The following is a 26,173-nucleotide window of genomic DNA, read 5'->3' as shown; positions in this document are numbered from 1 at the left end:
TGCTGCCACCTGCCTCCTCCAGTTGTGATCCTTTATATTGGGCAGACAGATCAGTTCCCTGCCTCCTCCAGTATTGATCCTTTATATTGGGCAGACAGACCAGTACCCTACCTCCTCCCGCTGGCACCCGCCTCCTCCATTTTTGGGGCAATGCTGTCATCAATTGGTTGTACTCTTGGATTGAGCAGACTTTCCCGTACAATTCTGATAACTCCATGAAGGTAATAACTCTACCATTACAATTTACGATATCATTTAAGAACAAAATACCCTTTTCAAACATCTTTCCCATAAATACAGGTATTTTATCAACCAGCACATTTGAGTAATATTTGTTGTAATTTTATGTTCTATCTTTTCAGGGGGATGAAACTGAAATTGTAGCCAGTTCTGCAATGCTTGTTTGAAAAAGACAGATACTTTGAAAAAAGTAACATTTTCAATTAATCGAAAATGAGACATGGCAACCTGCACAAAGGCAAAAAGGCCTTTTTTTATAATCTCAACCCACCCAATTCATATTCATTCTATAGACAGGCTCGTTTTATTTTGTCTGGTTTAGCGTTCCAGATAAAGCAAAATATTTTTTGCTCATATGATTTGAAAAACGAATCATCAGGATTGGCAGCGCCATAAGTAAGTGAGTAAACTGAGATATGACTAAGGAGTTAATCAGGGCACTTTGTCCATAACTAGACAGGTATTTACGTCTCCATGGTTGCAAGATCTTGTCTATTTTTACAAGTTTTCTATTGAAGTTCATTGTGGAGAGCTTATTTATATATTTTGTGATATGAATACTGAGTATGTCTACTTCACCATCAGCCCATTTTATAGGTAAGCTGAAGAGTCATGTAAAAGTTGTATTTTTTTACGGATACTAGACGTAATATTGTACACTTATCATAATTAGGTTTTAGTCCAGAGAGTACAGAAAAGTTATCTAGATCTTTAATGAGACATTGCAGGGATCTAGCTTGTGGACTTAACATAGAACTTGAGTCATCAGCATACATGGACATATTTGTTTTTAAGCCTTGGATTTCTAATCCTCTAATGTTGTTATTGGATCTGATTTTAATACCTAGCATTTTTATGGCCATAACGAATAGATATGGTGACAGCAGACACCCTTATTTACCTCCTCTTGACAATTCAAAACTCTCTGAGACGTAGCCGTTATTTACTATTTTACACCTGGGGTTGCTATTGTCGTGTCTTTGGTTATGCCGGATTAAGTGATAGAACATAAAATATAAAATATAAAATATAAAATAATTTCTCCGTAATTAATATTACCTGATTGAGCTAATCATGTAAATGTAATTAACTAGAGAGTCGGGCACCACAAAATAATATTTATAGAGCTGTTATCTCCCGAATAAACTCTTAAAGACCTAGTAATATTTTACATCAATAGCAGTCAATATTAATCGTCATCTTAATTCAGTCTCACGGGCCGTGACAGAAGATCCCACGGCAACTGGACCAAGCAGCGTGCTCGGGAGGAGATGGCATCCTGGTCTTTGGAGGAGGTCGAGGAGAGGATATCCTGGACTTGGGAGGAAGTCTTGGCAAGATACGAAAGCCTGTCGTGGAAACAGACGCAGGGAGAGAAGGAAGGACACGACGACACCGGGGTTCGCGGCCACGACGGCAGCCTCAAAAAAACATTTTTGGGGGGGCATACGGGGTGGTTGGCGGAGCCAAGGTGGGAACCAGAACCAACTCCCTGTACCAACTGTGTGGAGTTGGTCACCGTTTAGGTTCCATGTTTTCCGGTTCTACACATCATGTCTCCAGTACGCCACCACAGCCCGGTGCGTTCTGTGCCAGCTCCCCGCACTTGTCATGCTAAAGTGGGTATCTGTCCAGGACAGGTTGTGCCGGCTCAGTGCTCCTGGTCTCCAGTACGCCTCCAGGGTCCAGTAATCCTGTGCTTGCTCTATGCATTGTGTCCCCAATGCGCCTTCACAGCCCAGTGCGTCCTGTGCCAGCCCTCCGCACTTGCCGTGCGAAGGTGGTCATTTGTCCAGGACACGTTGTGCCAGCTTTACGATCCATGGCTTTATGATCCATGGCCCGGAGCCTCCAGAGACGATCCAAGGTCCGGAGCCTCCAGCGCCGGTTCCCAGTCCAGAGCCTCCAGCGCCAGTTCACAGTCCAGAGCCTCCAGTGAGGGTTCCTAGTCCAGAGCCTCCCGCAAGGGTTCCCAGTCCAGAGCCTCCTGCAAGGGTTCCCAGTCCAGAGCCATCAGCGAGGGTTCCCAGTCCGGAGCCTCCAGTGCCAGTTCCCAGTCCGGAGCCTCCAGCGCCAGTTCCCAGTCCAGAGCCTCCAGCACCAGTTCACAGTCCAGAGCCTCCAGTGAGGGTTCCTAGTCCAGAGCCTCCCGCAAGGGTTCCCAGTCCAGAGCCTCCCGCAAGGGTTCCCAGTCCAGAGCCTCCTGCAAGGGTTCCCAGTCCAGAGCCATCAGCGAGGGTTCCCAATCCAGAGTCCCCGGCGACGATCCACTGTCCGGTTCCTCCGCTGACGATCCACGGTCCGGAGTCCCTGGCGACGATCCACGGTCCGGTGCCTCTGGAGACGATCCACAGTCCGGAGTCCCCGGCGACGATCCACGGACTGGAGCCTCCGGCGACGATCCACTGTCCGATTCCTCCGCTGACGATCCACGGTCCGGAGTCCCTGGCGACGATCCACGGTCCGGTTCCTCCGCTGACGATCCACGGTCCGGAGTCCCTGGCGACGATCCATGGTCCGGTTCCTCCGGCGACGATCCACAGTCCGGAGCTTCCGGGCGACGATCCACGGACTGGAGCCTCCGGCGATGATCCACGGTCCAGTTCTAAATATCTAGGCAGCCTTTTTTCCACCTGTTGTTTGTGGGATCTTGTTTTTACATTACATTACATTTAAGTAATTTAGCAGACGCTCTTATCCAGAGCGACTTACAAATTGGTGCTTTCACCTTATGACATCCAGTGGAACAGCCACTTTACAATAGTGCATCTAGGTCTTTTAAGGGGAGGGGGGTGAGAAGGATTACTTTATCCTATCCTAGGTATTCCTTAAAGAGGTGGGGTTTCAGGTGTCTCCGGAAGGTGGTGATTGACTCCGCTGTCCTGGCGTCGTGAGGGAGTTTGTTCCACCATTGGGGGGCCAGAGCAGCGAACAGTTTTGACTGGGCTGAGCGGGAACTGTACTTCCTCAGTGGTAGGGAGGCGAGCAGGCCAGAGGTGGATGAACGCAGTGCCCTTGTTTGGGTGTAGGGCCTGATCAGAGCCTGGAGGTACTGAGGTGCCGTTCCCCTCACAGCTCCGTAGGCAAGCACCATGGTCTTGTAGCGGATGCGAGCTTCAACTGGAAGCCAGTGGAGAGAGCGGAGGAGCGGGGTGACGTGAGAGAACTTGGGAAGGTTGAACACCAGACGGGCTGCGGCGTTCTGGATGAGTTGTAGGGGTTTAATGGCACAGGCAGGGAGTCCAGCCAACAGCGAGTTGCAGTAATCCAGACGGGAGATGACAAGTGCCTGGATTAGGACCTGCGCCGCTTCCTGTGTGAGGCAGGGTCGTACTCTGCGGATGTTGTAGAGCATGAACCTACAGGAACGGGCCACCGCCTTGATGTTATTTGAGAACGACAGGGTGTTGTCCAGGATCACGCCAAGGTTCTTAGCGCTCTGGGACGAGGACACAATGGAGTTGTCAACCGTGATGGCGAGATCATGGAACGGGCAGTCCTTCCCGGGAGGAAGAGCAGCTCCGTCTTGCCGAGGTTCAGCTTGAGGTGATGATCCGTCATCCACACTGATATGTCTGCCAGACATGCAGAGATGCGATTCGCCACCTGGTCGTCAGAAGGGGAAAGGAGAAGATTAATTGTGTGTCGTCTGCATAGCAATGATAGGAGAGACCATGTGAGGTTATGACAGAGCCAAGTGACTTGGTGTATAGCGAGAATAGGAGAGGGCCTAGAACAGAGCCCTGGGGGACACCAGTGGTGAGAGCACGTGGTGAGGAGACGGATTCTTGCCACGCCACCTGGTAGGAGCGACCTGTCAGGTAGGACGCAATCAAGCGTGGGCCGCGCCGGAGATGCCCAACTCGGAGAGGGTGGAGAGGAGGATCTGATGGTTCACAGTATCGAAGGCAGCCGATAGGTCTAGAAGGATGAGAGCAGAGGAGAGAGAGTTAGCTTTAGCAGTGCAGAGCGCCTCCGTGATACAGAGAAGAGCAGTCTCAGTTGAATGACTAGTCTTGAAACCTGACTGATTTGGATCAAGAAGGTCATTCTGAGAGAGATAGCGGGAGAGCTGGCCAAGGACGGCACGTTCAAGAGTTTTGGAGAGAAAAGAAAGAAGGGATACTGGTCTGTAGTTGTTGACATCGGAGGGATCGAGTGTAGGTTTTTTCAGAAGGGGTGCAACTCTCGCTCTCTTGAAGACGGGAGGGACGTAGCCAGCGGTCAGGGATGAGTTGATGAGCGAGGTGAGGTAAGGGAGAAGGTCACCGGAGATGGTCTGGAGAAGAGAGGAGGGGATAGGGTCAAGCGGGCAGGTTGTTGGGCGGCCGGCCGTCACAAGACGCGAGATGTCATCTGGAGAGAGAGGGGAGAAAGAGGTCAGAGCACAGGGTAGGGCAGTGTGAGCAGAACCAGCGGTGTCGTTTGACTTAGCAAACGAGGATCGGATGTCGTCGACCTTCTTTTCAAAATGGTTGACGAAGTCATCTGCAGAGAGGGAGGAGGGGGGGGAGGATTCAAGAGGGAGGAGAAGGTGGCAAAGAGCTTCCTAGGGTTAGAGGCAGATGCTTGGAATTTAGAGTGGTAGAAAGTGGCTTTAGCAGCAGAGACAGAGGAGGAAAATGTAGAGAGGAGGGAGTGAAAGGATGCCAGGTCCGCAGGGAGGCGAGTTTTCCTCCATTTCCGCTCGGCTGCCCGGAGCCCTGTTCTGTGAGCTCGCAATGAGTCGTCGTAGCTCATGTGTAGCTGCCTGTGAGCAGCCCAGAACGTCACTTTCATTTTCTTCTGTATTGATTTTGGTGAGTTTATTATTTATTCAACATGTGGAACTCTAAGTACGCTGCGCCTTGGTCCATTCATTCAGATGAGTGTGACAGTTATAGTCTCCTACCATTAGATTTGATGCCTGTAAGTTCAATAAATTGGTATAAATGTTTTCGAAGAAGTATGGATCATCCTGATTTGGACCATATAGATTAATGAGCCAAATCTCTTTTTTTCCACTTTCATATTCAAAAGGATCCACCTTCCTTGCGAGTCATTCCTGACTATTTGCACGTTCAGATCAACATTTTTGTTCATCACACCCTTTGAGTTCCTTTGTCCATGACAGAAAATTATTTCACCACCCCTTTCCTTTTTCCACGTAACTTCATCTAAGGATGTAGAGTGAGTTTCCTGTAAACAGTATATGTTATATTCCTTTTCTTTTAGCCATGTAAAGACTGATCTTCTTTTTTTATAATCTACTAAACCGTTATAATTATAACTGGCTATACTTATTTCACCCCTTACCATAACTAGATACTATTCTCAGGCTAAATTGACCATAATTAGTGCTTGTAAAGTTACTGCCATCAGAGGTATTATGAAGGTCAAAACTAGAGCTTTCAAATGTCTGATATTTAGAATTCAAGAAATAGGTTCCTAGCAATATTTGTTTTATTTCCTTGCCTGTTTGCCTGTGAGCCAATGCCACAGATGTTAGAAAATTGAGACAAATTATGCGTGTAACAAATCTGAGTAGGTTGATGTGTATGATATTGGATATGATATAATGAGAGTGTGATGTCTGTATAAGAGTAAGACTATAATGTATGATGTCCAAATAAATAATAACTCTGCCAATTTGCATGTTTGAGTGTCTATGTGTGTAACATGTAGTACGTAGAGCCTTAATATTCATCATTGTAATCCATATCGTATCACCATCATAGTTGCATCATAATTACCGTTAACATAATTGAAAACACATCTCAGCACATCCCAACTTGTAGACAAATACATAAAAAAGATAGACAAACAATAAACACATTAAATTATAAAACAGTTCTCTACAATAGAGAGAGAGGGAGAGAAGAGAGAAAGAGAGAGCGAGATCAGGCATGTGTGTGTGTGTGTGTATGTATAAGTTCGTAAGTTCCTGCTCTCTCTCTATCTCTCTGTGTCGATGCCCCTGCTCTCTTTCTCTCTCTCTCTCTCCCTCTCTCTGTGTCGATGCCCCTGCTCTCTATCTCTCGGTGTCGATGCCCCTGCTCTCTATCTCTCTGTGTGACTGGATGTCCCTGCTCTCTATCTCTCTGTGTGACTGGATGTCCCTGCTCTCTCAATTTCAATTCAATTCAAGGGGCTTTATTGGCATGGGAAACATGTATTAACATTGCCAAAGCAAGTGAGGTAGATAATATACAAAAGTGAAATAAACAATAAAAATGATCAGTAAACATTACACATACAGAAGTTTTAAAACAATAAAGACATTACAAATGTCATATTACGTATATATACAGTTTTGTAACAATGTACAAATGGTTAAGAGTACACAAGGGGAAATAAATAAGCACAAATATGGGTTGTATTTACAATGGTGTTTGTTCTTCACTGGTTGCCCTTTTCTTGTGGCAACAGGTCACAAATCTTGCTGCTGTGATGGCACACTGTGGTATTTCACCCAGTAGATATGGGAGTTTTTCAAAATTGGGTTTGTTTTCGAATTCTTTATGGATCTGTGTAATCTGAGGGAAATATATGTCTCAAATATGATCACACATTGGACAGGAGGTTAGGAAGTGCAGCTCAGTTTCCACCTCATTTTGTGGGCAGTGAGCACATAGCCTGTCTTCTCTTGAGAGCCATGTCTGCCTACGGCGGCCTTTCTCAATAGCAAGGCTATGCTCAATGAGTTTGTACATAGTCAAAGCTTTCCTTACGTTTGGGTCAGTCACAGTGGTCAGGTATTCAATCTGCCACTGTGTACTCTCTGTTTAGGGCCAAATAGCATTCTAGTTTGCTTTTTTGTTAATTCTTTCCAATGTGTCAAGTAATTATCTTTTTGTTTTCTCATGATTTGGTTGGGTCTAATTGTGCTGCTGTCCCGGGGCTCTGTGGGGTGTGTTTGTGTTTGTGAACAGAGCCCCAGGACCAGCTTGCTTAGGGGACTCTTCTCCAGGTTCATGTCTCTGTAGGTGATGGCTTTGTTATGGAAGATTTGGGAATCACTTCCTTTTAGGTGGTTGTAGAATTTAACGTCTCTTTTCTGGATTTTGATCATGAATGGGTATCGGCTTAATTCTGCTCTGCATGCATTATTTGGTGTTTACGTTGTACATGGGGGATATTTTTGCAGAATTTTGCATGCAGAGTCAAAATTTGATGTTTGTCCCATTTTGTGAAATCTTGGTTGGTTAGCGGACCCCAGACCTCACAACCATTAAGGACAATGGGCCCTATGACTGATTCAAGTATTTTTAGCCAGATCCTAATTGGTATGTTGAATTTTATGTTCCTTTTGATGGCATAGAATTCCCTTCTTGCCTTGTCTCTCAGATAGTTCATAGCTTTGTGGAAATTACCTGTGTCGCTGATGTTTAGGGCAAGGTATGTATCGTTAGGGCAATGGTGTCCAGATGGAATTTGTATTTGTGGTCCTGGCGACTGGACCTTTTTTGGAACACCATGATTTTGGTCTTACTGAGATTTACTGTCAGGGCTCAGGTCTGGCAGGATCTGTGCAGAAGATCTAGGTCCTGCTGTAAGCTCTCCTTGGTTGGTGACAGAAGCACCAGATCATCAGCAAACAGTAGACATTTGACTTCAGATTCTAGCAGGGTGAGGCCGGGTGCTGCAGACTTTTCTATCTCTCTCTCTGTGTGACTGGATGCCCCTGCCCTCTCTCTCTCTCTCTCTCTCTCTCTCTCTCTCTGTGTCTCTCTCTCTCTGTGTATGGATGCCCCTGCCCCCCCCCCCCTCTCTCTCTGTGTCTCTCTCTCTCTGTGTCTCTCTCTCTCTCTGTATGGATGCCCCTGCCCCTTCTCTCTCTCTCTCTGTCTCTCTCTCTCTCTCTGTATGGATGCCCCTGCCCCCTCTCTCTCTCTCTGTGTGTCTCTCTCTCTCTCTCTCTCTCTCTCTCTCTCTCTCTCTCTCTCTCTCTGTATGGATGACCCTGCCCTCGCTCTCTCTCTCTCTCTCTCTCTCTGTGTATGGATGACCCTGCCCTCGCTCTCTCTCTCTCTCTCTCTCTCTCTGTGTATGGATGCCCCTGCCCTCTCTCTCTCTCTCTCTATCTCTGTGTATGGATGCCCCTTCCCTCTCTCTCTCTCTCTCTCTCTCTCTCTGTCTCTCTCTCTGTGTATGGATGCCCCTGCCCTCTCTCTCTCTCTCTCTGTCTCTCTCTCTCTCTCTCTCTGTGTCTCTCTCTCTCTGTGTATGGTTGCCCCTGCTCTCTCTCTCTCTGTGTCTCTCTCTCTCTGTGTGACTGGATGCCCCTGCCCCCTCTCTCTCTCTCTCTCTCTGTTGCTCTCTCTCTCTCTGTGTATGGTTGCCCCTGCTCTCTCTCTCTCTGTGTCTCTCTCTCTCTGTGTGACTGGATGCCCCTGCCCTCTGTCTCTCTCTCTGTGTCTCTCTCTCTCTGTGTATGGTTGCCCCTGCTCTCTCTCTCTCTCTGTGTCTCTCTCTCTCTCTGTGACTGGATGCCCCTGCCCTCTCTCTCTCTCTCTCTCTCTCTCTCTCTCTCTCTCTCTCTGTGTATGGATGCCCCTGCTCTCTCTATGTGTGTACTCTGTCGTTTTGGGAGAAGTGACAGAAGGACAGAGTCTCTTCCAGTTTGTACATGAGCCACACAACTGCTCAAGATATTCTGCATTGAGGAAATGTCCCTGGCCTTCTAATTTCTCATTTGGATTTAACTGACTTAACCAAGTGAAATAAACCCTAGAACTGTATGCGTCTTTTGACAAGTGTTTAATGAGAAAAGTGAACTTTGTATTTTAGGAGGATTGCCTCAAGTGTTCCTTTCATCCCAACCCCTCCTCCTGTTATTTTATACAGTCACTTAATTCAATAACTGCAGCTGATTTGCTAAACCACTCTTAGAAGTTCACCACGTTTCCCTCAATGTGCTACTCCTCTCATCGGTCTGTGGCACACTGATTTTAATGTGAAAACTTAATTTATCAACCTGTGTTCGATGCTGGCCGCACTGAAATAGAATGAAGTATGAATTGTCATTACAGGGCTGTCTTGAGGTGAAAATATGGCTTGTGGCTTGTGTTCCATGCATCTTGATTTCCTTCCTCTCTGGCAGCTCATTCACACCATCAGCGTGGTGGATAGGGACGAGCCGCAGTCGGGCCAACGCTTCTCCTTCACCCTGGCTCCGGAGGCCACCAACAACCGCCACTTCACCCTGTGGGATGTCAAAGGTAAGGGGTCAGAAGTCATAAGTCAAAGGACTTCCAGCTGTTACAGAGTCTCTCTGAAGGGTATTCTGAAGGATGATACTGTACATCCTGGTGTCATGCCTCAGACAGTCTTTGAGCCTATCAGTTAATGCTTTTAGAGTTGGCTGTACCGTATGGTCCAACTGTGTAGCATGAAAGGTCATTAACTCATTGTGAAATATAAAATGACTGTGTAGATACACTAACACGTGGCACATTGGAATTTGGTATATGGACACACTGTTTAGCTTAACGTGCCACTGCATTTGAAAACACCACATAAGGACATCCATACAGAGTGGTGACTTTGCCTCTGTCTTTTTTGTTGTTGCAAAACACTGACCCACGTAGCCAAGAGGGATTACATGTTCGCAAGCAAATCCCTCTTTGGAGATGTGTACCTAAGTGAATGTGACACGTGGCTAAATCAAGATTGATCTGACACAGTGAAAATGTCAGGCGAGTGAGCCAGGGAAATGTCAACGGAGGCTGCGGCGTGGTGTAACCCCAGTCACGCGCCAGGGTAGGAGGTCCTGAGTACGGGGAAACATGGGGCTCAGCGTCCGCATGGGTCCACTCACCCCTCCACACAGGCATGCTCACGTGTTCACATATACGCAGGCAGACAAACACATGCACATGCATAGACACAGGTTATTTGAACAAATCACACATGTATACACACAGAAAAATATGTATGATGGCAGCAAACATACACACACACACACACACACACACACACACACACACACACACACACACACACACACACACACACACACACACACACACACACACACACACACTAAAGTATGCTCTAACACAGAGACACACAGTGACTCAGACCTTTTTTTTTCTCCTCCCATCTCTCTTGTTTTCCACTGTACTTCTGTTTTCATGGACACGTTTGTCAACCTGTCAGATTGGATCTGTCACTTTCTCTCTGCACCATCACGGCTTCACATTGCATTCTGTCTTTGAGCCTTGATACATCAGGACAAACAGACACTCTCTTTTACTTCATCCCCTAAAACTGTTGTACTCATTGTTTGTTTGGATGTCTGTAAAGCTAGTCTTGGCCATTGAAGAAGGTCTGGAGTTTGAATAGAGACACGTCTTGCTTTATTTTACTGACCTCATTTTCCCTATAGGTAAATATTATTTATGAAGCTAATGAAAGACGTGTGTTTTGTTTTGTCTTAGCTTATCAGTTTTTGTTAATTTACTCAACTGATTACCGTAAATGAACATGAGATTTAATAACAAAAACTGTTCCGTATATATTTCACTCCATTAAAACACACATAATTAGCTTAATCATTTCCCTGTCGCCTCATAAAATACATATTAAAATATACAGACTGTTTCCACAGCACTCGTCAATGCACCTATTAGTGCAATGAAATTCCACTTTATTTTCGATGAGTTTAAGGTGGTATTGGCATGTTATTAATGAATACTCTCTGGTACCTATCTCAAAGAATTCAACACCATTGGTAACTACGTGGTACTAAACAATTATTGTGTCAATCTCAAAGAAACTAAAGTGTGATTAATATGAAAGTATTAGTTCATGAACATTTTAACAAGGAATTTCAAAGTAATTACCTGCTATATGGATATCACATCATTTCTGAAATAAATAATAGAACGATGATGGAGCCTAAGAGCACTGCATCCCTTTTCAGTCCACACTTTCTCTTTTTCACATAGAAAGATGCACTTATGAAATAGGATGCTGAGTAGAGGTCAGAGGGACAGTGTCAAAGACATTATGCTCAGCAAAGTTACCGTAACAAAGTTACCGTAACAAAGTTACCGTAACAGGAAGAGTGTACTGCCTCCTGACAGTGCTGTATCTACGTCCATAAGAGTGATGTATCTACGTCCATAACAGTGATGTATCTACGTCCATAACAGTGATGTATCTACGTCCATAACAGTGATGTATCTACGTCCATAACAGTGATGTCTGCCTGTAACAGTGATGTAGCTACGTCCATAACAGTGATGTCTGCCTGTAACAGTGCTGTATCTACGTCCATAACAGTGATGTCTGCCTCCTGACAGTGCTGTAGCTACGTCCATAACAGTGATGTCTGCCTGTAACAGTGCTGTATCTACGTCCATAACAGTGATGTCTGCCTGTAACAGTGCTGTATCTACGTCCATAACAGTGATGTCTGCCTGTAACAGTGCTGTATCTACGTCCATAACAGTGATGTCTGCCTGTAACAGTGCTGTAGCTACGTCCATAACAGTGATGTCTGCCTGTAACAGTGCTGTATCTATGTCCATAACAGTGATGTCTGCCTGTAACAGTGCTGTATCTACGTCCATAACAGTGATGTCTGCCTGTAACAGTGCTGTATCTACGTCCATAACAGTGATGTCTGCCTGTAACAGTGCTGTATCTACGTCCATAACAGTGATGTCTGCCTCCTGACAGTGCTGTAGCTACGTCCATAACAGTGATGTCTGCCTGTAACAGTGCTGTATCTACGTCCATAACAGTGATGTCTGCCTGTAACAGTGCTGTATCTACGTCCATAACAGTGATGTCTGCCTGTAACAGTGCTGTAGCTACGTCCATAACAGTGATGTCTGCCTCCCGACAGTGCTGTAGCTACGTCCATAACAGTGATGTCTGCCTCCTGACAGTGCTGTATCTACGTCCATAACAGTGATGTCTGCCTGTAACAGTGCTGTATCTACGTCCATAACAGTGATGTCTGCCTGTAACAGTGCTGTAGCTACGTCCATAACAGTGATGTCTGCCTGTAACAGTGCTGTAGCTACGTCCATAACAGTGATGTCTGCCTCCCGACAGTGCTGTATCTACGTCCATAACAGTGATGTCTGCCTGTGACAGTGCTGTAGCTACGTCCATAACAGTGATGTCTGCCTCCCGACAGTGCTGTAGCTACGTCCATAACAGTGATGTCTGCCTGTAACAGTGCTGTATCTACGTCCATAACAGTGATGTCTGCCTGTAACAGTGCTCTATCTACGTCCATAACAGTGATGTCTGCCTGTAACAGTGCTCTATCTACGTCCATAACAGTGATGTCTGCCTGTAACAGTGCTGTATCTACATCCATAACAGTGATGTCTGCCTGTAACAGTGCTCTATCTACGTCCATAACAGTGATGTCTGCCTGTAACAGTGCTCTATCTACGTCCATAACAGTGATGTCTGCCTGTAACAGTGCTCTATCTACGTCCTCAACAGTGATGTCTGCCTGTAACAGTGCTGTATCTACGTCCATAACAGTGATGTCTGCCTGTAGACGTGCTGTAGCTACGTCCATAACAGTGATGTCTGCCTGTAACAGTGCTGTATCTACGTCCATAACAGTGATGTCTGCCTGTAACAGTGCTGTATCTACGTCCATAACAGTGATGTCTGCCTGTAACAGTGCTGTATCTACGTCCATAACAGTGATGTCTGCCTGTAACAGTGCTGTAGCTACGTCAATAACAGTGATGTCTGCCTCCCGACAGTGCTGTATCTACGTCCATAACAGTGATGTCTGCCTGTAACAGTGCTGTATCTACATCCATAACAGTGATGTCTGTCTGTAACAGTGCTGTAGCTACGTCAATAACAGTGATGTCTGCCTCCCGACAGTGCTGTAGCTACGTCCATAACAGTGATGTCTGCCTGTAACAGTGCTGTAGCTACGTCCATAACAGTGATGTTTGTCTGTAACAGTGCTGTAGCTACGTCAATAACAGTGATGTCTGCCTCCCGACAGTGCTGTAGCTACGTCCATAACAGTGATGTCTGCCTGTAACAGTGCTGTAGCTACGTCCATAACAGTGATGTCTGTCTGTAACAGTGCTGTAGCTACGTCAATAACAGTGATGTCTGCCTCCCGACAGTGCTGTATCTACGTCCATAACAGTGATGTCTGCCTGTAACAGTGCTGTATCTACGTCCATAACAGTGATGTCTGTCTGTAACAGTGCTGTAGCTACGTCAATAACAGTGATGTCTGCCTCCCGACACTGCTGTAGCTGTCTGCCTGTAACAGTGCTGTATCGTCCATAACAGTGATGTCTGCCTGTAACAGTGCTGTATCTACGTCCATAACAGTGATGTCTGCCTGTAACAGTGCTGTATCTACGTCCATAACAGTGAAGTCTGCCTGTAACAGTGCTGTAGCTACGTCCATAACAGTGATGTCTGCCTGTAACAGTGCTGTAGCTACGTCCATAACAGTGATGTCTGCCTGTAACAGTGCTGTATCTACGTCCATAACAGTGATGTCTGCCTCCCGACAGTGCTGTAGCTACGTCCATAACAGTGATGTCTGCCTGTAACAGTGCTGTATCTACGTCCATAACAGTGATGTCTGCCTGTAACAGTGCTGTAGCTACGTCCATAACAGTGATGTCTGCCTGTAACAGTGCTGTAGCTACGTCCATAACAGTGATGTCTGCCTGTAGACGTGCTGTAGCTACGTCCATAACAGTGATGTCTGCCTGTAACAGTGCTGTATCTACGTCCATAACAGTGATGTCTGCCTGTAACAGTGCTGTAGCTACGTCCATAACAGTGATGTCTGCCTGTAACAGTGCTGTATCTACGTCCATAACAGTGATGTCTGCCTCCCGACAGTGCTGTAGCTACGTCCATAACAGTGATGTCTGCCTGTAACAGTGCTGTATCTACATCAATAACAGTGATGTCTGCCTGTAACAGTGCTGTAGCTACGTCAATAACAGTGATGTCTGCCTGTAACAGTGCTGTATCTACGTCCATAACAGTGATGTCTGCCTGTAACAGTGCTGTATCTACGTCCATAACAGTGATGTCTGCCTGTAACAGTGCTGTATCTACGTCCATAACAGTGATGTCTGCCTGTAACAGTGCTGTAGCTACGTCCATAACAGTGATGTCTGCCTCCTGACAGTGCTGTAGCTACGTCCATAACAGTGATGTCTGCCTGTAACAGTGCTGTATCTACGTCCATAACAGTGATGTCTGCCTGTAACAGTGCTGTATCTACGTCCATAACAGTGATGTCTGCCTGTAACAGTGCTGTATCTACGTCCATAACAGTGATGTCTGCCTGTAACAGTGCTGTATCTACGTCCATAACAGTGATGTCTGCCTCCTGACAGTGCTGTAGCTACGTCCATAACAGTGATGTCTGCCTGTAACAGTGCTGTATCTACGTCAATAACAGTGATGTCTGCCTGTAACAGTGCTGTAGCTACGTCAATAACAGTGATGTCTGCCTGTAACAGTGCTGTATCTACGTCCATAACAGTGATGTCTGCCTGTAACAGTGCTGTATCTACGTCAATAACAGTGATGTCTGCCTGTAACAGTGCTGTATCTACGTCAATAACAGTGATGTCTGCCTGTAACAGTGCTCTATCTACGTCCATAACAGTGATGTCTGCCTGTAACAGTGCTGTATCTACGTCCATAACAGTGATGTCTGCCTGTAACAGTGCTGTATCTACGTCCATAACAGTGATGTCTGCCTCCCGACAGTGCTGTATCTACGTCCATAACAGTGATGTCTGCCTGTAACAGTGCTGTATCTACGTCCATAACAGTGATGTCTGCCTCCCGACAGTGCTGTAGCTACGTCCATAACAGTGATGTCTGCCTGTAACAGTGCTGTAGCTACGTCCATAACAGTGATGTCTGCCTGTAACAGTGCTGTATCTACGTCCATAACAGTGATGTCTGCCTCCTGACGGTGCTGTAGCTACGTCCATAACAGTGATGTCTGCCTGTAACAGTGCTGTATCTACGTCCATAACAGTGATGTCTGCCTGTAACAGTGCTGTATCTACGTCCATAACAGTGATGTCTGCCTGTAACAGTGCTGTATCTACGTCCATAACAGTGATGTCTGCCTGTAACAGTGCTGTAGCTACGTCAATAACAGTGATGTCTGCCTGTAACAGTGCTGTAGCTACGTCAATAACAGTGATGTCTGCCTGTAACAGTGCTGTATCTACGTCCATAACAGTGATGTCTGCCTGTAACAGTGCTGTATCTACGTCAATAACAGTGATGTCTGCCTGTAACAGTGCTGTATCTACGTCAATAACAGTGATGTCTGCCTGTAACAGTGCTCTATCTACGTCCATAACAGTGATGTCTGCCTGTAACAGTGCTGTATCTACGTCCATAACAGTGATGTCTGCCTGTAACAGTGCTGTATCTACGTCCATAACAGTGATGTCTGCCTCCCGACAGTGCTGTAGCTACGTCCATAACAGTGATGTCTGCCTGTAACAGTGCTGTATCTACGTCCATAACAGTGATGTCTGCCTCCCGACAGTGCTGTAGCTACGTCCATAACAGTGATGTCTGCCTGTAACAGTGCTGTATCTACGTCCATAACAGTGATGTCTGCCTGTAACAGTGCTGTATCTACGTCCATAACAGTGATGTCTGCCTGTAACAGTGCTGTAGCTACGTCCATAACAGTGATGTCTGCCTGTAACAGTGCTGTAGCTACGTCCATAACAGTGATGTCTGCCTGTAACAGTGCTGTATCTACGTCCATAACAGTGATGTCTGCCTGTAACAGTGCTGTATCTACGTCAATAACAGTGATGTCTGCCTCCCTACAGTGCTGTAGCTACGTCCATAACAGTGATGTCTGCCTGTAACAGTGCTGTATCTACGTCAATAACAGTGATGTCTGCCTGTAACAGTGCTGTAGCTACGTCCATAACAGTGATGTCTGCCTGTAACAGTGCTGTAGCTACGTCCATAACAGTGATGTCTGCCTGTAACAGTGCTGTAGCTACGTCCATAACAGTGATGTCTGTCTCCTGACAGTGCTCACTAGCTATTCTGACTGTATTTGCTACTGTATGCTTAGTTAAATAAAGGTGAAATAAAAACATAGAAATACCTTTATTGTTAAATGTGTCTCCCCGAGAGGCTGTGCACCAGTGAGGTTTCATTTCAAATTATGACGTCCTCCCACTTTCTCCCCTTGGTTTCATTTGACTAAAAAGAATGTGTGATGAAGCAGACATGGCTCTCAAGAGAAGACAGGCTATGTGCACACTGCCCACAAAATGAGGTGGAAACTGAAGTGCACTTCCTAACCTCCTGTCCAATGTATATTAGAGAGACATATTTCCCTCAGATTACACAGACCCACAAAGAATTCGAAAACAAATCCAATTTTGATAAACTCACATATCTACTGGGTGAAATACCACAGTGTGCCATCACAGCAGCGAGATTTGTGACCTGCTGCCACAAGAAAAGGGCAACCAGTGAAGAACAAACACCATTGTAAATACAACACATATTTATTTATTTTCCCTTTTGTACTTTAACTATTTGCACATCATTACAAAACTGTATATAGACAGAATATGACATTCTGTGAGTTTTGTGAGTGTAATGTTTAATGTTTATTTCAATTTTGTTTATTATCTATTTCACTTGCTTTGGCAATGTAAAAATGTGTTTCCCATGCCAACAAAACCCCTTAAATTGACATTGAATGCTCACTGACAGCAGCTAGCAATTCATGTGTTCACTAAAAAGACGTGGTTGAAGTGTATGGGCTTGACACATGTGATTCCCTTGCTCCATGTCCTTAAATACAAATATTATTTCAGAGTTGATGATCTGAGGTATATATCTTTGGCAAAATGGGACTGTTTACGTCTAATAATGTCTATTTATCCTGTATAACCCATCTATGCATGGAAAAGTAAATGCTTCTGAACTGTTCATTGATCATTTGGGGTGGCAGGTAGTTAGAGCATTGGGCCAGTAACAGAAATGTTGCTGGATCAAATCCCTGAGCTGACAAGGTAAAGATCTGTTGTTCTGCCCCTGAACAAGGCAGTTAACCCCCTTTTCCCCGGTAGGCTGTCATTGTAAATAAGAATTTGTTCCTAGTTAAATAAAGGTTCAATTTAAAAAATATATATATATAAAAAATGATGGATGGTAGTAACCATATGAGCAAATGGTCTACCTGAGCAGAGGCAAATGGTCTACCTGAGCAGAGGCAAATGGTCTACCTGAGCAGAGATGGTCTACCTGAGCAGAGAGGCAAATGGTCTACCTGAGCAGAGACAAATGGTCTACCTGAGCAGAGACAAATGGTCTACCTGAGCAGAGATGGTCTACCTGAGCAGAGACAAATGGTCTACCTGAGCAGAGACAAATGGTCTACCTGAGCAGAGACAAATGGTCTACCTGAGCAGAGACAAATGGTCTACCTGAGCAGAGACAAATGGTCTACCTGAGCAGAGATGGTCTACCTGAGCAGAGGCAAATGGTCTACCTGAGCAGAGGCAAATGGTCTACCTGAGCAGAGGCAAATGGTCTACCTGAGCAGAGACAAATGGTCTACCTGAGCAGAGACAAATGGTCTACCTGAGCAGAGACAAATGGTCTACCTGAGCAGAGACAAATGGTCTACCTGAGCAGAGACAAATGGTCTACCTGAGCAGAGACAAATGGTCTACCTGAGCAGAGACAAATGGTCTACCTGAGCAGAGACAAATGGTCTACCTGAGCAGAGACAAATGGTCTACCTGAGCAGAGACAAATGGTCTACCTGAGCAGAGATGGTCTACCTGAGCAGAGGCAAATGGTCTACCTGTGCAGAGGCAAATGGTCTACCTGAGCAGAGGCAAATGGTCTACCTGAGCAGAGGCAAATGGTCTACCTGAGCAGAGACAAATGGTCTACCTGAGCAGAGACAAATGGTCTACCTGAGCAGAGACAAATGGTCTACCTGAGCAGAGACAAATGGTCTACCTGAGCAGAGACAAATGGTCTACCTGAGCAGAGATGGTCTACCTGAGCAGAGACAAATGGTCTACCTGAGCAGAGACAAATGGTTTACCTGAGCAGAGACAAATGGTCTACCTGAGCAGAGAGAAATGTATTTATTAAGTAGCACCTATTTTATTTTTCCACATGGCTCTACTGAATTATCTTGATTGATTCCTCTGTCTGTGAGGAATTCCAGACTATAGAATTAACCTTTTACTGCAGTGGGCTAAATCAGGGTCACACAGAGTGATTATTGGTAGTCTTAAACAAATCTACCTTGAAACCAAAGTATACACCTCACACACATGGTTATGGGCTTTAAAAGAAGACATCTGTACCATGTCAGATATAGATTTGAAATGTATTCCATTTTGAGTTTCCTTCCCAATATTGCACGAAGCAGACCAACTCTTTAGTCGTTTAAAAACCTGCTGTATGTAAAATACTGTGTACTATAACTTGGAAAATAACTAAATATGACTCTGGAATACTGGTAATGAAATACTGGTATCATCCCAGCACTAATATTATCTCATATATCTCTATGTTCCAGACAACACTGCAGACCCAGTGCTCAAGCTTCAACCAACACCAGCAGATAGTTATGAAGGTCTATGTTTGACATAGGCTACCGTTGTATAATATTATGTCTCTATGTTCCAGACAACACTGTAGGGATCCGGACCCAGCGCTCGGGCTTCAACCGCCACGAGCAGAACGTCTACCTGCTGCCTATCCTGGTGGTGGATACCGGGCCTCCTGCTCTGAGCTCCACGGGCACCCTGACCATCCACGTGTGTGGCTGCGACCCGGAGGGCACCATCCAGTCCTGCAATGCCACCGCCTACGTCATTAGCGCCTCACTCAGTCCCGGGGCCCTCATAGCCCTACTGGTCTGCATGCTCATACTCATAGGTAAGCAACGACCAAACCCCTTCTTCATTGAGGTTGCCAACATAATAGTTATACAAGTGAAATTCCAGTCTATTTGGCACTTTAGGCAATCAAACGCTCAAGGTTCTTGAAAGAAACTAATTATATTTGAACGTAGGTCGGAAAACGTCTGTTGTAGCTCCCAAAGAAGTGAGCATTTATGTAAAGAAACTATGCACAAAACAAACAACACTATGTATGACCTGTTGGTCTGCTTGTACAGTTTTTGGGGCAACATAATTGCACACTTGTTGAGATTTCTGTCTATAATCAACTGTAAAGACACAAGCTGGGCATAGGATCCAATTGAAGGTTGCAGATTGTTTGTTGGGATAAAGTATGGGATAAAGTATGTTTACAACTGGCATTAATAAAAGGAAAGACATCTGCTCTGGATATTCTGATGGGGGTCTATAGGCACACGGAAAATGCTTTTGTTTAAAAACAGACAAATAGAGAGGTATACAGTATATAGGTGTAAAATATGATAATTCTGCTGCAGGTATATCACATATAAAGTGCATTCATAAAGTTCAGACCACTTTACTTTTTCCACATTTTCTTACGTTACAGCCTCATTCTAACATGGATTAAATATATTGTTTTCCTCATCAATCTACACACAATACCCTATAATGACAAAGCATAAACAGGTTTTTAGAAATTGTAGCAAATGTATTCAAAATAAAAAACGTAAATATCATATTTACGTAAGTATTCAGACTATTTACTCAGTACTTTGTTGAAGCACCTTTGGCAGTGATTACAGCCTTGAGTCTTGGGTATGATGCTACAAGCTTGGCACACCTGTATTTGGGAGGTTTCTCCCATTCTTCTCTGCAGATCCTTTCTAGCTCTGTCAGGTTGGATGGGGAGCATCGCTACGCAGCTATTTTCAGGTCTATCGAGAGATATTCGATCAGGTTTAAGTCTGGGCTCTGGCTGGGCCACTCAAGAACATTCAGAGACTTGTCCCGAAGTCACTCCTGCGGCTTCCGTCTGGCCACTCTACCATAAAGACCTGATTGGTGGAGTGCTGCAGAGATGGTTGTCCTTCTGGAAGGCTCTCCCATCTCCACAGAGGAACTCTGGAGTTCCTCCCTGACCAAGGCCATTTTCCCCCAATTGCTCAGTTTGACCGGGCGGTCTGCTCTAGGAAGAGTCTTGGTGTTTCCAAACTTCTTCCATTTAAGAATGATGGTGGCCACTGTGTTCTTGGGGACCTTCAATGATGTATAAATGTTTTGGTAACCTTCCCCAGATCTGTGCCTCAACACTATCCAGTCTCGGAGCTCTACGGCAATTCCTTCAACCTCAGGACTTGGTTTTTGCTCTGACATGCCCTGTCAACTGTGGGACCTTATATACACTGGTGGAAGCTTCTCAAGGATAATCAATGGAAACAAGATGCACCTGAGCTCAATGTCAAGTCTCATAGCAAATGGTCTGAATACTTATGTAAGTAAGGTATTTCTGTTAAAAGAAATGTCTCCAAAACCTGTTTTCACTTTTCATTATAGGGTATTGTGTTGTAGATTGAGGGAAATGCTTTACATACAGTAACATAATGTATAAATAGTGAAAGGGTCTGAATCCCTTCCAAATGCACTGTATGAGTATATGGGAATTATTCAAAACAATGTGAATAATATAGAGACCATTAGACCAAAGTAAAATCTACCACTACCAATGTATCCTTCATTTTCTTATCCTTAGTGTAGACAGTTCATGACGCAATCCCACCAAACTATATACCCCTATAGCTGTATCCCTCATTCATGAATTGCATATCTAAGATTCGTTTTACATTTATTGTCACCATTTCCTTATCCTTCCTTCAAGATTTCCTTATGCTTGACTAAGGATAGACAGTTCATGATGCTATCCCACCAAACAGCACTTATCCAAATGTGTGGCACTTATCTGAACGATAAACCAAGTAGTACTAAAACTGACTGTATCACCCCACCACAACTAGGCTATAATGGACAGTCCACCTTTTAGAGTTACTTTTTTTCTCATCTCATGTAGAACAGGCTGGAAAAACAAGGACAGATTACATAAAAAGGTGATGCATTTCTTTACTTTTCCATCTTTTTCCTTCAAACGGTTAACTGCTGATGTTGCAGTCAGAAAACTCAAACCCCTTTCATGAGAAAAAGTTTTGTCCAAGTGGAGAGTGTATACAATTCAATGATATCAAACCACTCTGCTCCCCAGAATATGGAGGTAGGGGGAGCTGAGTGGAGGGAGTGGGAGGCCTAGAAGGAGGAGGAGGAGAGGGGGGGTGGAGATTGCTGCATCAGCCCTAACATCCCCCTGGAACAACGCTCTTTAAATAGATAAGGCTTTCCAGACGTTCTCAGATACTAGCACTCACATGCACGACTCAGCAGGAGTGCTAGGCGAGAGAGGATTTTGGATTGTCATGTTTAAACATTTAATGAGTCGCTTGCCTCGTCAATATTGCTTGAAACATTCCTCTTTCGGCTGCGGTTGAAACGCAATAACGCAGTGTACATCGTTGTCAGTTTATTTTCGGTTCCCTCGTCTTACTTCACTAACATGTTTCACATCTTGTTTGTTTTGAATGATTGATGAACAGGCCGGGACTAGGTCCCTAAATGGCACCCTAGTCCCCATATAGGGCACTACCTTTGACCAGGGCACTGGGATTGGGGGGCCATTTGGGACATACCTTAGGTCACCCGGGGTCTCTGAATCAGGGAAGGGGTATTGTTTTTAGGGTGGTTTTAATGAGAGTACGGTTAAAGTTATGCCTCCGTTAACGTAAGCGTAGTGAGCTTAAAAAGCCATTTATATTTTATTCATTGTGGTTTTTAAAAGCCTTTTGGCCCTCAACCAACACATTATGGTTATGTACAAATCGTAAGGAGACAAGCTTCACTACAAAAAGCATTGGTTAAAAGGTACTGTGGTTTTGGAGGTGCTATAGCTATTAGAGGTCGGCCGATTATGATTTTTAAACGCCGATACCGATACCGATTATTGGAGGGCCAAGAAAAGCCGATACCGATTAATCGGCCAAATTTTTTAAATCTATTTGTAATAATGACAATTACAAAAATACTGAATGAACACTTATTTTAACTTAATATAATACATAAATAAAAATACATTTAGCCTCAAATAAATAATGAAACATGTTCAATTTGGTTTAAATAATGCAAAAACAAAGTGTTGGAGAAGAAAGTAAAAGTGCAATATGTGCCATGTAAAAAAGCTAACGTTTAAGTTCCTTGCTTAGAACATGAGAACATATGAAAACTGGTGGTTCCTTTTAACACGAGTCTTCAATATTCCAAGGTAAGAGGTTTTAGGTTGTAGTTAATATCGTATTTATAGGACTATTTCTCTCTATACCATTTGTATTTCATATACCTTTGACTATTGGATGTTCTTATAGGCACTTTAGTATTGCCAGTGTAACAGTATAGCTTCTGTCCCTCTCCTCGCCCCTACCTGTGCTCGAACCAGGAACACATCGTCAACAGCCACCCTCAAAGCAGCGTTACCCATGCAGAGCAAGGGGAACAACCACTCCAAGTCTCAGAGCAAGTGACGTTTGAAACGCTATTAGTGCACACCCCGCTAACTAGCTAGCCATTTCAAATCGGTTACACCAGCCTAATCTCGGGAGTTGATAAGCTTGAAGTCAGAAACAGCTCAATGCTTGAAGCACAACGAAGAGCTGCTGGCAAAACGCACAAAAGTGCTGTTTGAATGAATGCTTACGAGCCTGCTGCTGCCTACCATCGCTCAGTCAGACTGCTCTATCAAATATCACATCCTAGACTTAATTATAACATAATAACACACAGAAATATGAGCCTTTGGTCATTAATATGGTCGAATCCAAAAACTATCATTTCGAAAACAAAACGTTTATTATTTCAGTGAAATACGGAACCGTTCTGTATTTTATCTAACGGGTGGCATCCCTCAGTCTAAATATTCCTGTTACATTGTACAACCTTCAATGTTATGTCATAATTACGTACAATTCTGGCAAATTAGTTCGCAATGAGCCAGGTGGCCCAAACTGTTGCATAACCCTGACTTTGCGTGCAATGAACGCAAGAGAAGTGACACAATTTCACCTAGTTAATATTGCCTGCTAACCTGGATTTCTTTTAGCTAAATATGCAGGTTTAAAAATATATTCTTCTGTATATTGATTTTAAGAAAGGCATTGGTGTTTATGGTTAGGTACAGTCGTGGAACGATTGTACTTTTTTTCACAAATGCGCTTTTGTTAAATCATCCCCTTCCTTGCATCGATTATATGCAACGCAGGACACGCTAGATAAACTAGTAATATCAGCAATCATGTGTAGTTAACTAGTGATTATGATTGATTGATTGTTTTTTATAAGATACGTTTAATGCTAGCTAGCATCTTACCTTGGCTTCTACTGCATACGCGTAACAGGCAGGCTCCTCATGGAGTGCAATGAGAGGCAGGTGGTTAGTGCGTTGGACTAGTTAACTGTAAGGTTGCAAGAATGAATCCCGGAGCTGACAAGGTAAAAATATGTCGTTCTGCCCCTGAACAAGACAGTTAACCCACTGTTCCTAGGCCGTCATTGAAAATAAGAATGTGTTACTAACTGACTTGCCAAGTTAAATAAAGGTGTAAAAAAATAAAATAAAATCGGGCCAAATCGGTGTCCAAAAATATAGCACAATCTAAATGGAATACTGTAAATACTCTATAGCAATTAGAGGTCGACCGAAATGGAATGGCCGATTAATTAGGGCCGATTTCAAGTTTTCATAACAATCTGTTAAAACTAGTTGCTCCTACCCTCTACTTTTTTGAACATTTTGTTAAAAATCGCGCAACATTTCAGCGCCCTGCTACTCATGCCAGGAATATAGTACGTTCATATGGTTAGAATGTGTGTATAGGAAACCCTCGGACTTTTTAAAACTGGTTAAATCACGACTGTGGCTATTACATAACGTGCGTTACATCGGAAAGCGCAGGAAAACCTGATCACAGAAAATGGAAATAAATATCCTTGCGCCACTTCCAGCAATTGTTAACAGTGAGCCGAATTAGATAAGACCGAGCATTCAACTCCCACAGCATCCCCATGCAGTCGAGTATCTTGTGAATTTAATCCTCTTTGATTCTTGGTTGAACCGAAAGAGGGGCACGACGTACCTCCGGTCTCCGCCCAGATCATTCCGGAAGAGCTCTCTCCTGAAATTTTTTCCAAGACGACAGCTAATGATTTCTACTTCGCCTATGGATGATTTTTATCGCTTATTAACGTTTACTAATACCTAAAGTAGCATTACAAACGTATTTCGAAGTGTTTTGTGAAAGTTTATCGTCTACTTTTTGAATTTAAAAAAATGACGTTACGTTGTGAAATCGCTGTTTTTTTCGTTTATCACACAGTCTACATATAACGATATCTTGGCTTTATATGGCCCGATTTAATCGAAATAAAGACCCAATAGTGTTTATGGGACATCTAGGAGTGCCAACAAAGAAGATGGTGAAAGGTAATGACTGTTTTCTATTTTATTGTGCGGTTTGTGTAACGCCGAAATGCTAATTATTTTGTTTACGTCCCCTGCTGTGCTTTTCTGTTGTAGTGTATTGTTGCATGCTATCAGATAATAGCTTCTCATGCTGTCGCCGAAAAGCATTTTAAAAATCTGACTTGTTGCCTGGATTCACAACGAGTGTAGCTTTAATTTGATACCCTGCATGTGTATTTTAATGAACTTTTGAGTTTTAACTAATACTATTAGCATTTAGCGTAGCGCATTTGCATTTCCAGAGCTCTAGTTGGGACGCAAGCGTCCCAGGTAGAGGTAAGAGGTTAAGTATTTATGCCCCTTGACTTTTTCCACATTTTTTTTTGTTACAGCCTTAATTTAAATTGAATTCAACTTAGATTTTGTGTTACTCGCCTAGACAGTGGAATTCTGTTTTTACAAATTAATTAAAAATCTTATTGCTGAAATGTCTTGAGTCAATAAGTATTCAGCCCCTTTGTTATGGCAAATGCATTAAGAAGGAAAGACATTCCACAAATTAACTTTTAACAAGGCACACCTGTTAATTGAAATGCATTAATTGAAACCTCATGAAGCTAGTTGAAAGAATGCCAGGAGTGTGCAAAGCTGTCATCAAGGCAAAGGGTGGCTACTTTGAAGAATCTGAAGTAAAAAATATATTTTGATTTAACACTTTTTTGGTTACTACATGATTCCATATGTGTTATTTCATAGTTTTGATGTTTTCACTATTATTCTACAATGTAGAACACAGTAAAGATAAAGAAAAACCCTGGAATGAGTAGGTGTGTCCACACTTTTGACTGGTACTGTATTTTAAAATATATTATCATATTTTTAAATCCCATAAATGAACGTGACATAGATTAAAAAATATGTTATCATATATTTCAATAACATATGTCACATTTATGAAAACGGACAATTCTTATATATTTCAACATATATGTGACATATATGTACATATGTGTGGATACATATATGGGCATAAATGTTTGCACCATATATGGGCATATACTGTATGTTTCCACCAAACATGGGCATATATGTTTCCACCATTTATGGGCATGCACTGTATGTTTCCACCATATATGCCCATATAATTTACATTCCCACCATATATGGGCATATACGTTTCCACCATTATGGGCATATACTGTATGTTTCCACCATCTATGCCCATATAATATATAAATAATATACAGTTGAAGTCGGAAGTTTACATACACCTTAGCCAAGTATATTTCAATTCAGTTGTTCACAATTCCTGACATTTAATCCTAGTAAAAATTCCCTGTTTTAGGTCAGTTAGGATCACCACTTAATTTTAAGAATGTGAAATGTCAGAATAATAGTAGAGAGAGTGATTTATATCAGCTTTTCTTTTTTTTTCATCACATTCCCAGTGGGTCAGAAGTTAACATACACTCAA

General features: G+C 43.7%; 1 protein-coding gene across 1 annotated transcript in view; it reads left to right on the top strand.

Annotated features, from left to right (window-relative positions):
* LOC115117330 (cadherin-22-like) overlaps positions 1-26,173 on the top strand; it is a 173,301-nt gene that overhangs the window by 130,299 nt on the left and 16,829 nt on the right. The window contains exons 9-10 of the mRNA XM_065021930.1: positions 9,323-9,440; positions 18,913-19,164. Coding sequence (XP_064878002.1) covers positions 9,323-9,440; positions 18,913-19,164 — 370 coding nt within the window. The remainder of the gene's footprint in view (positions 1-9,322; positions 9,441-18,912; positions 19,165-26,173) is intronic.

This window comes from Oncorhynchus nerka, linkage group LG2, assembly GCF_034236695.1.
Source record: "Oncorhynchus nerka isolate Pitt River linkage group LG2, Oner_Uvic_2.0, whole genome shotgun sequence".
NCBI classification, from domain to species: Eukaryota; Metazoa; Chordata; class Actinopteri; order Salmoniformes; family Salmonidae; genus Oncorhynchus; species Oncorhynchus nerka.
The sequence above is the reverse complement of the archived record's forward strand: the minus strand, read 5'-3'. Positions and strand labels throughout refer to the sequence as shown.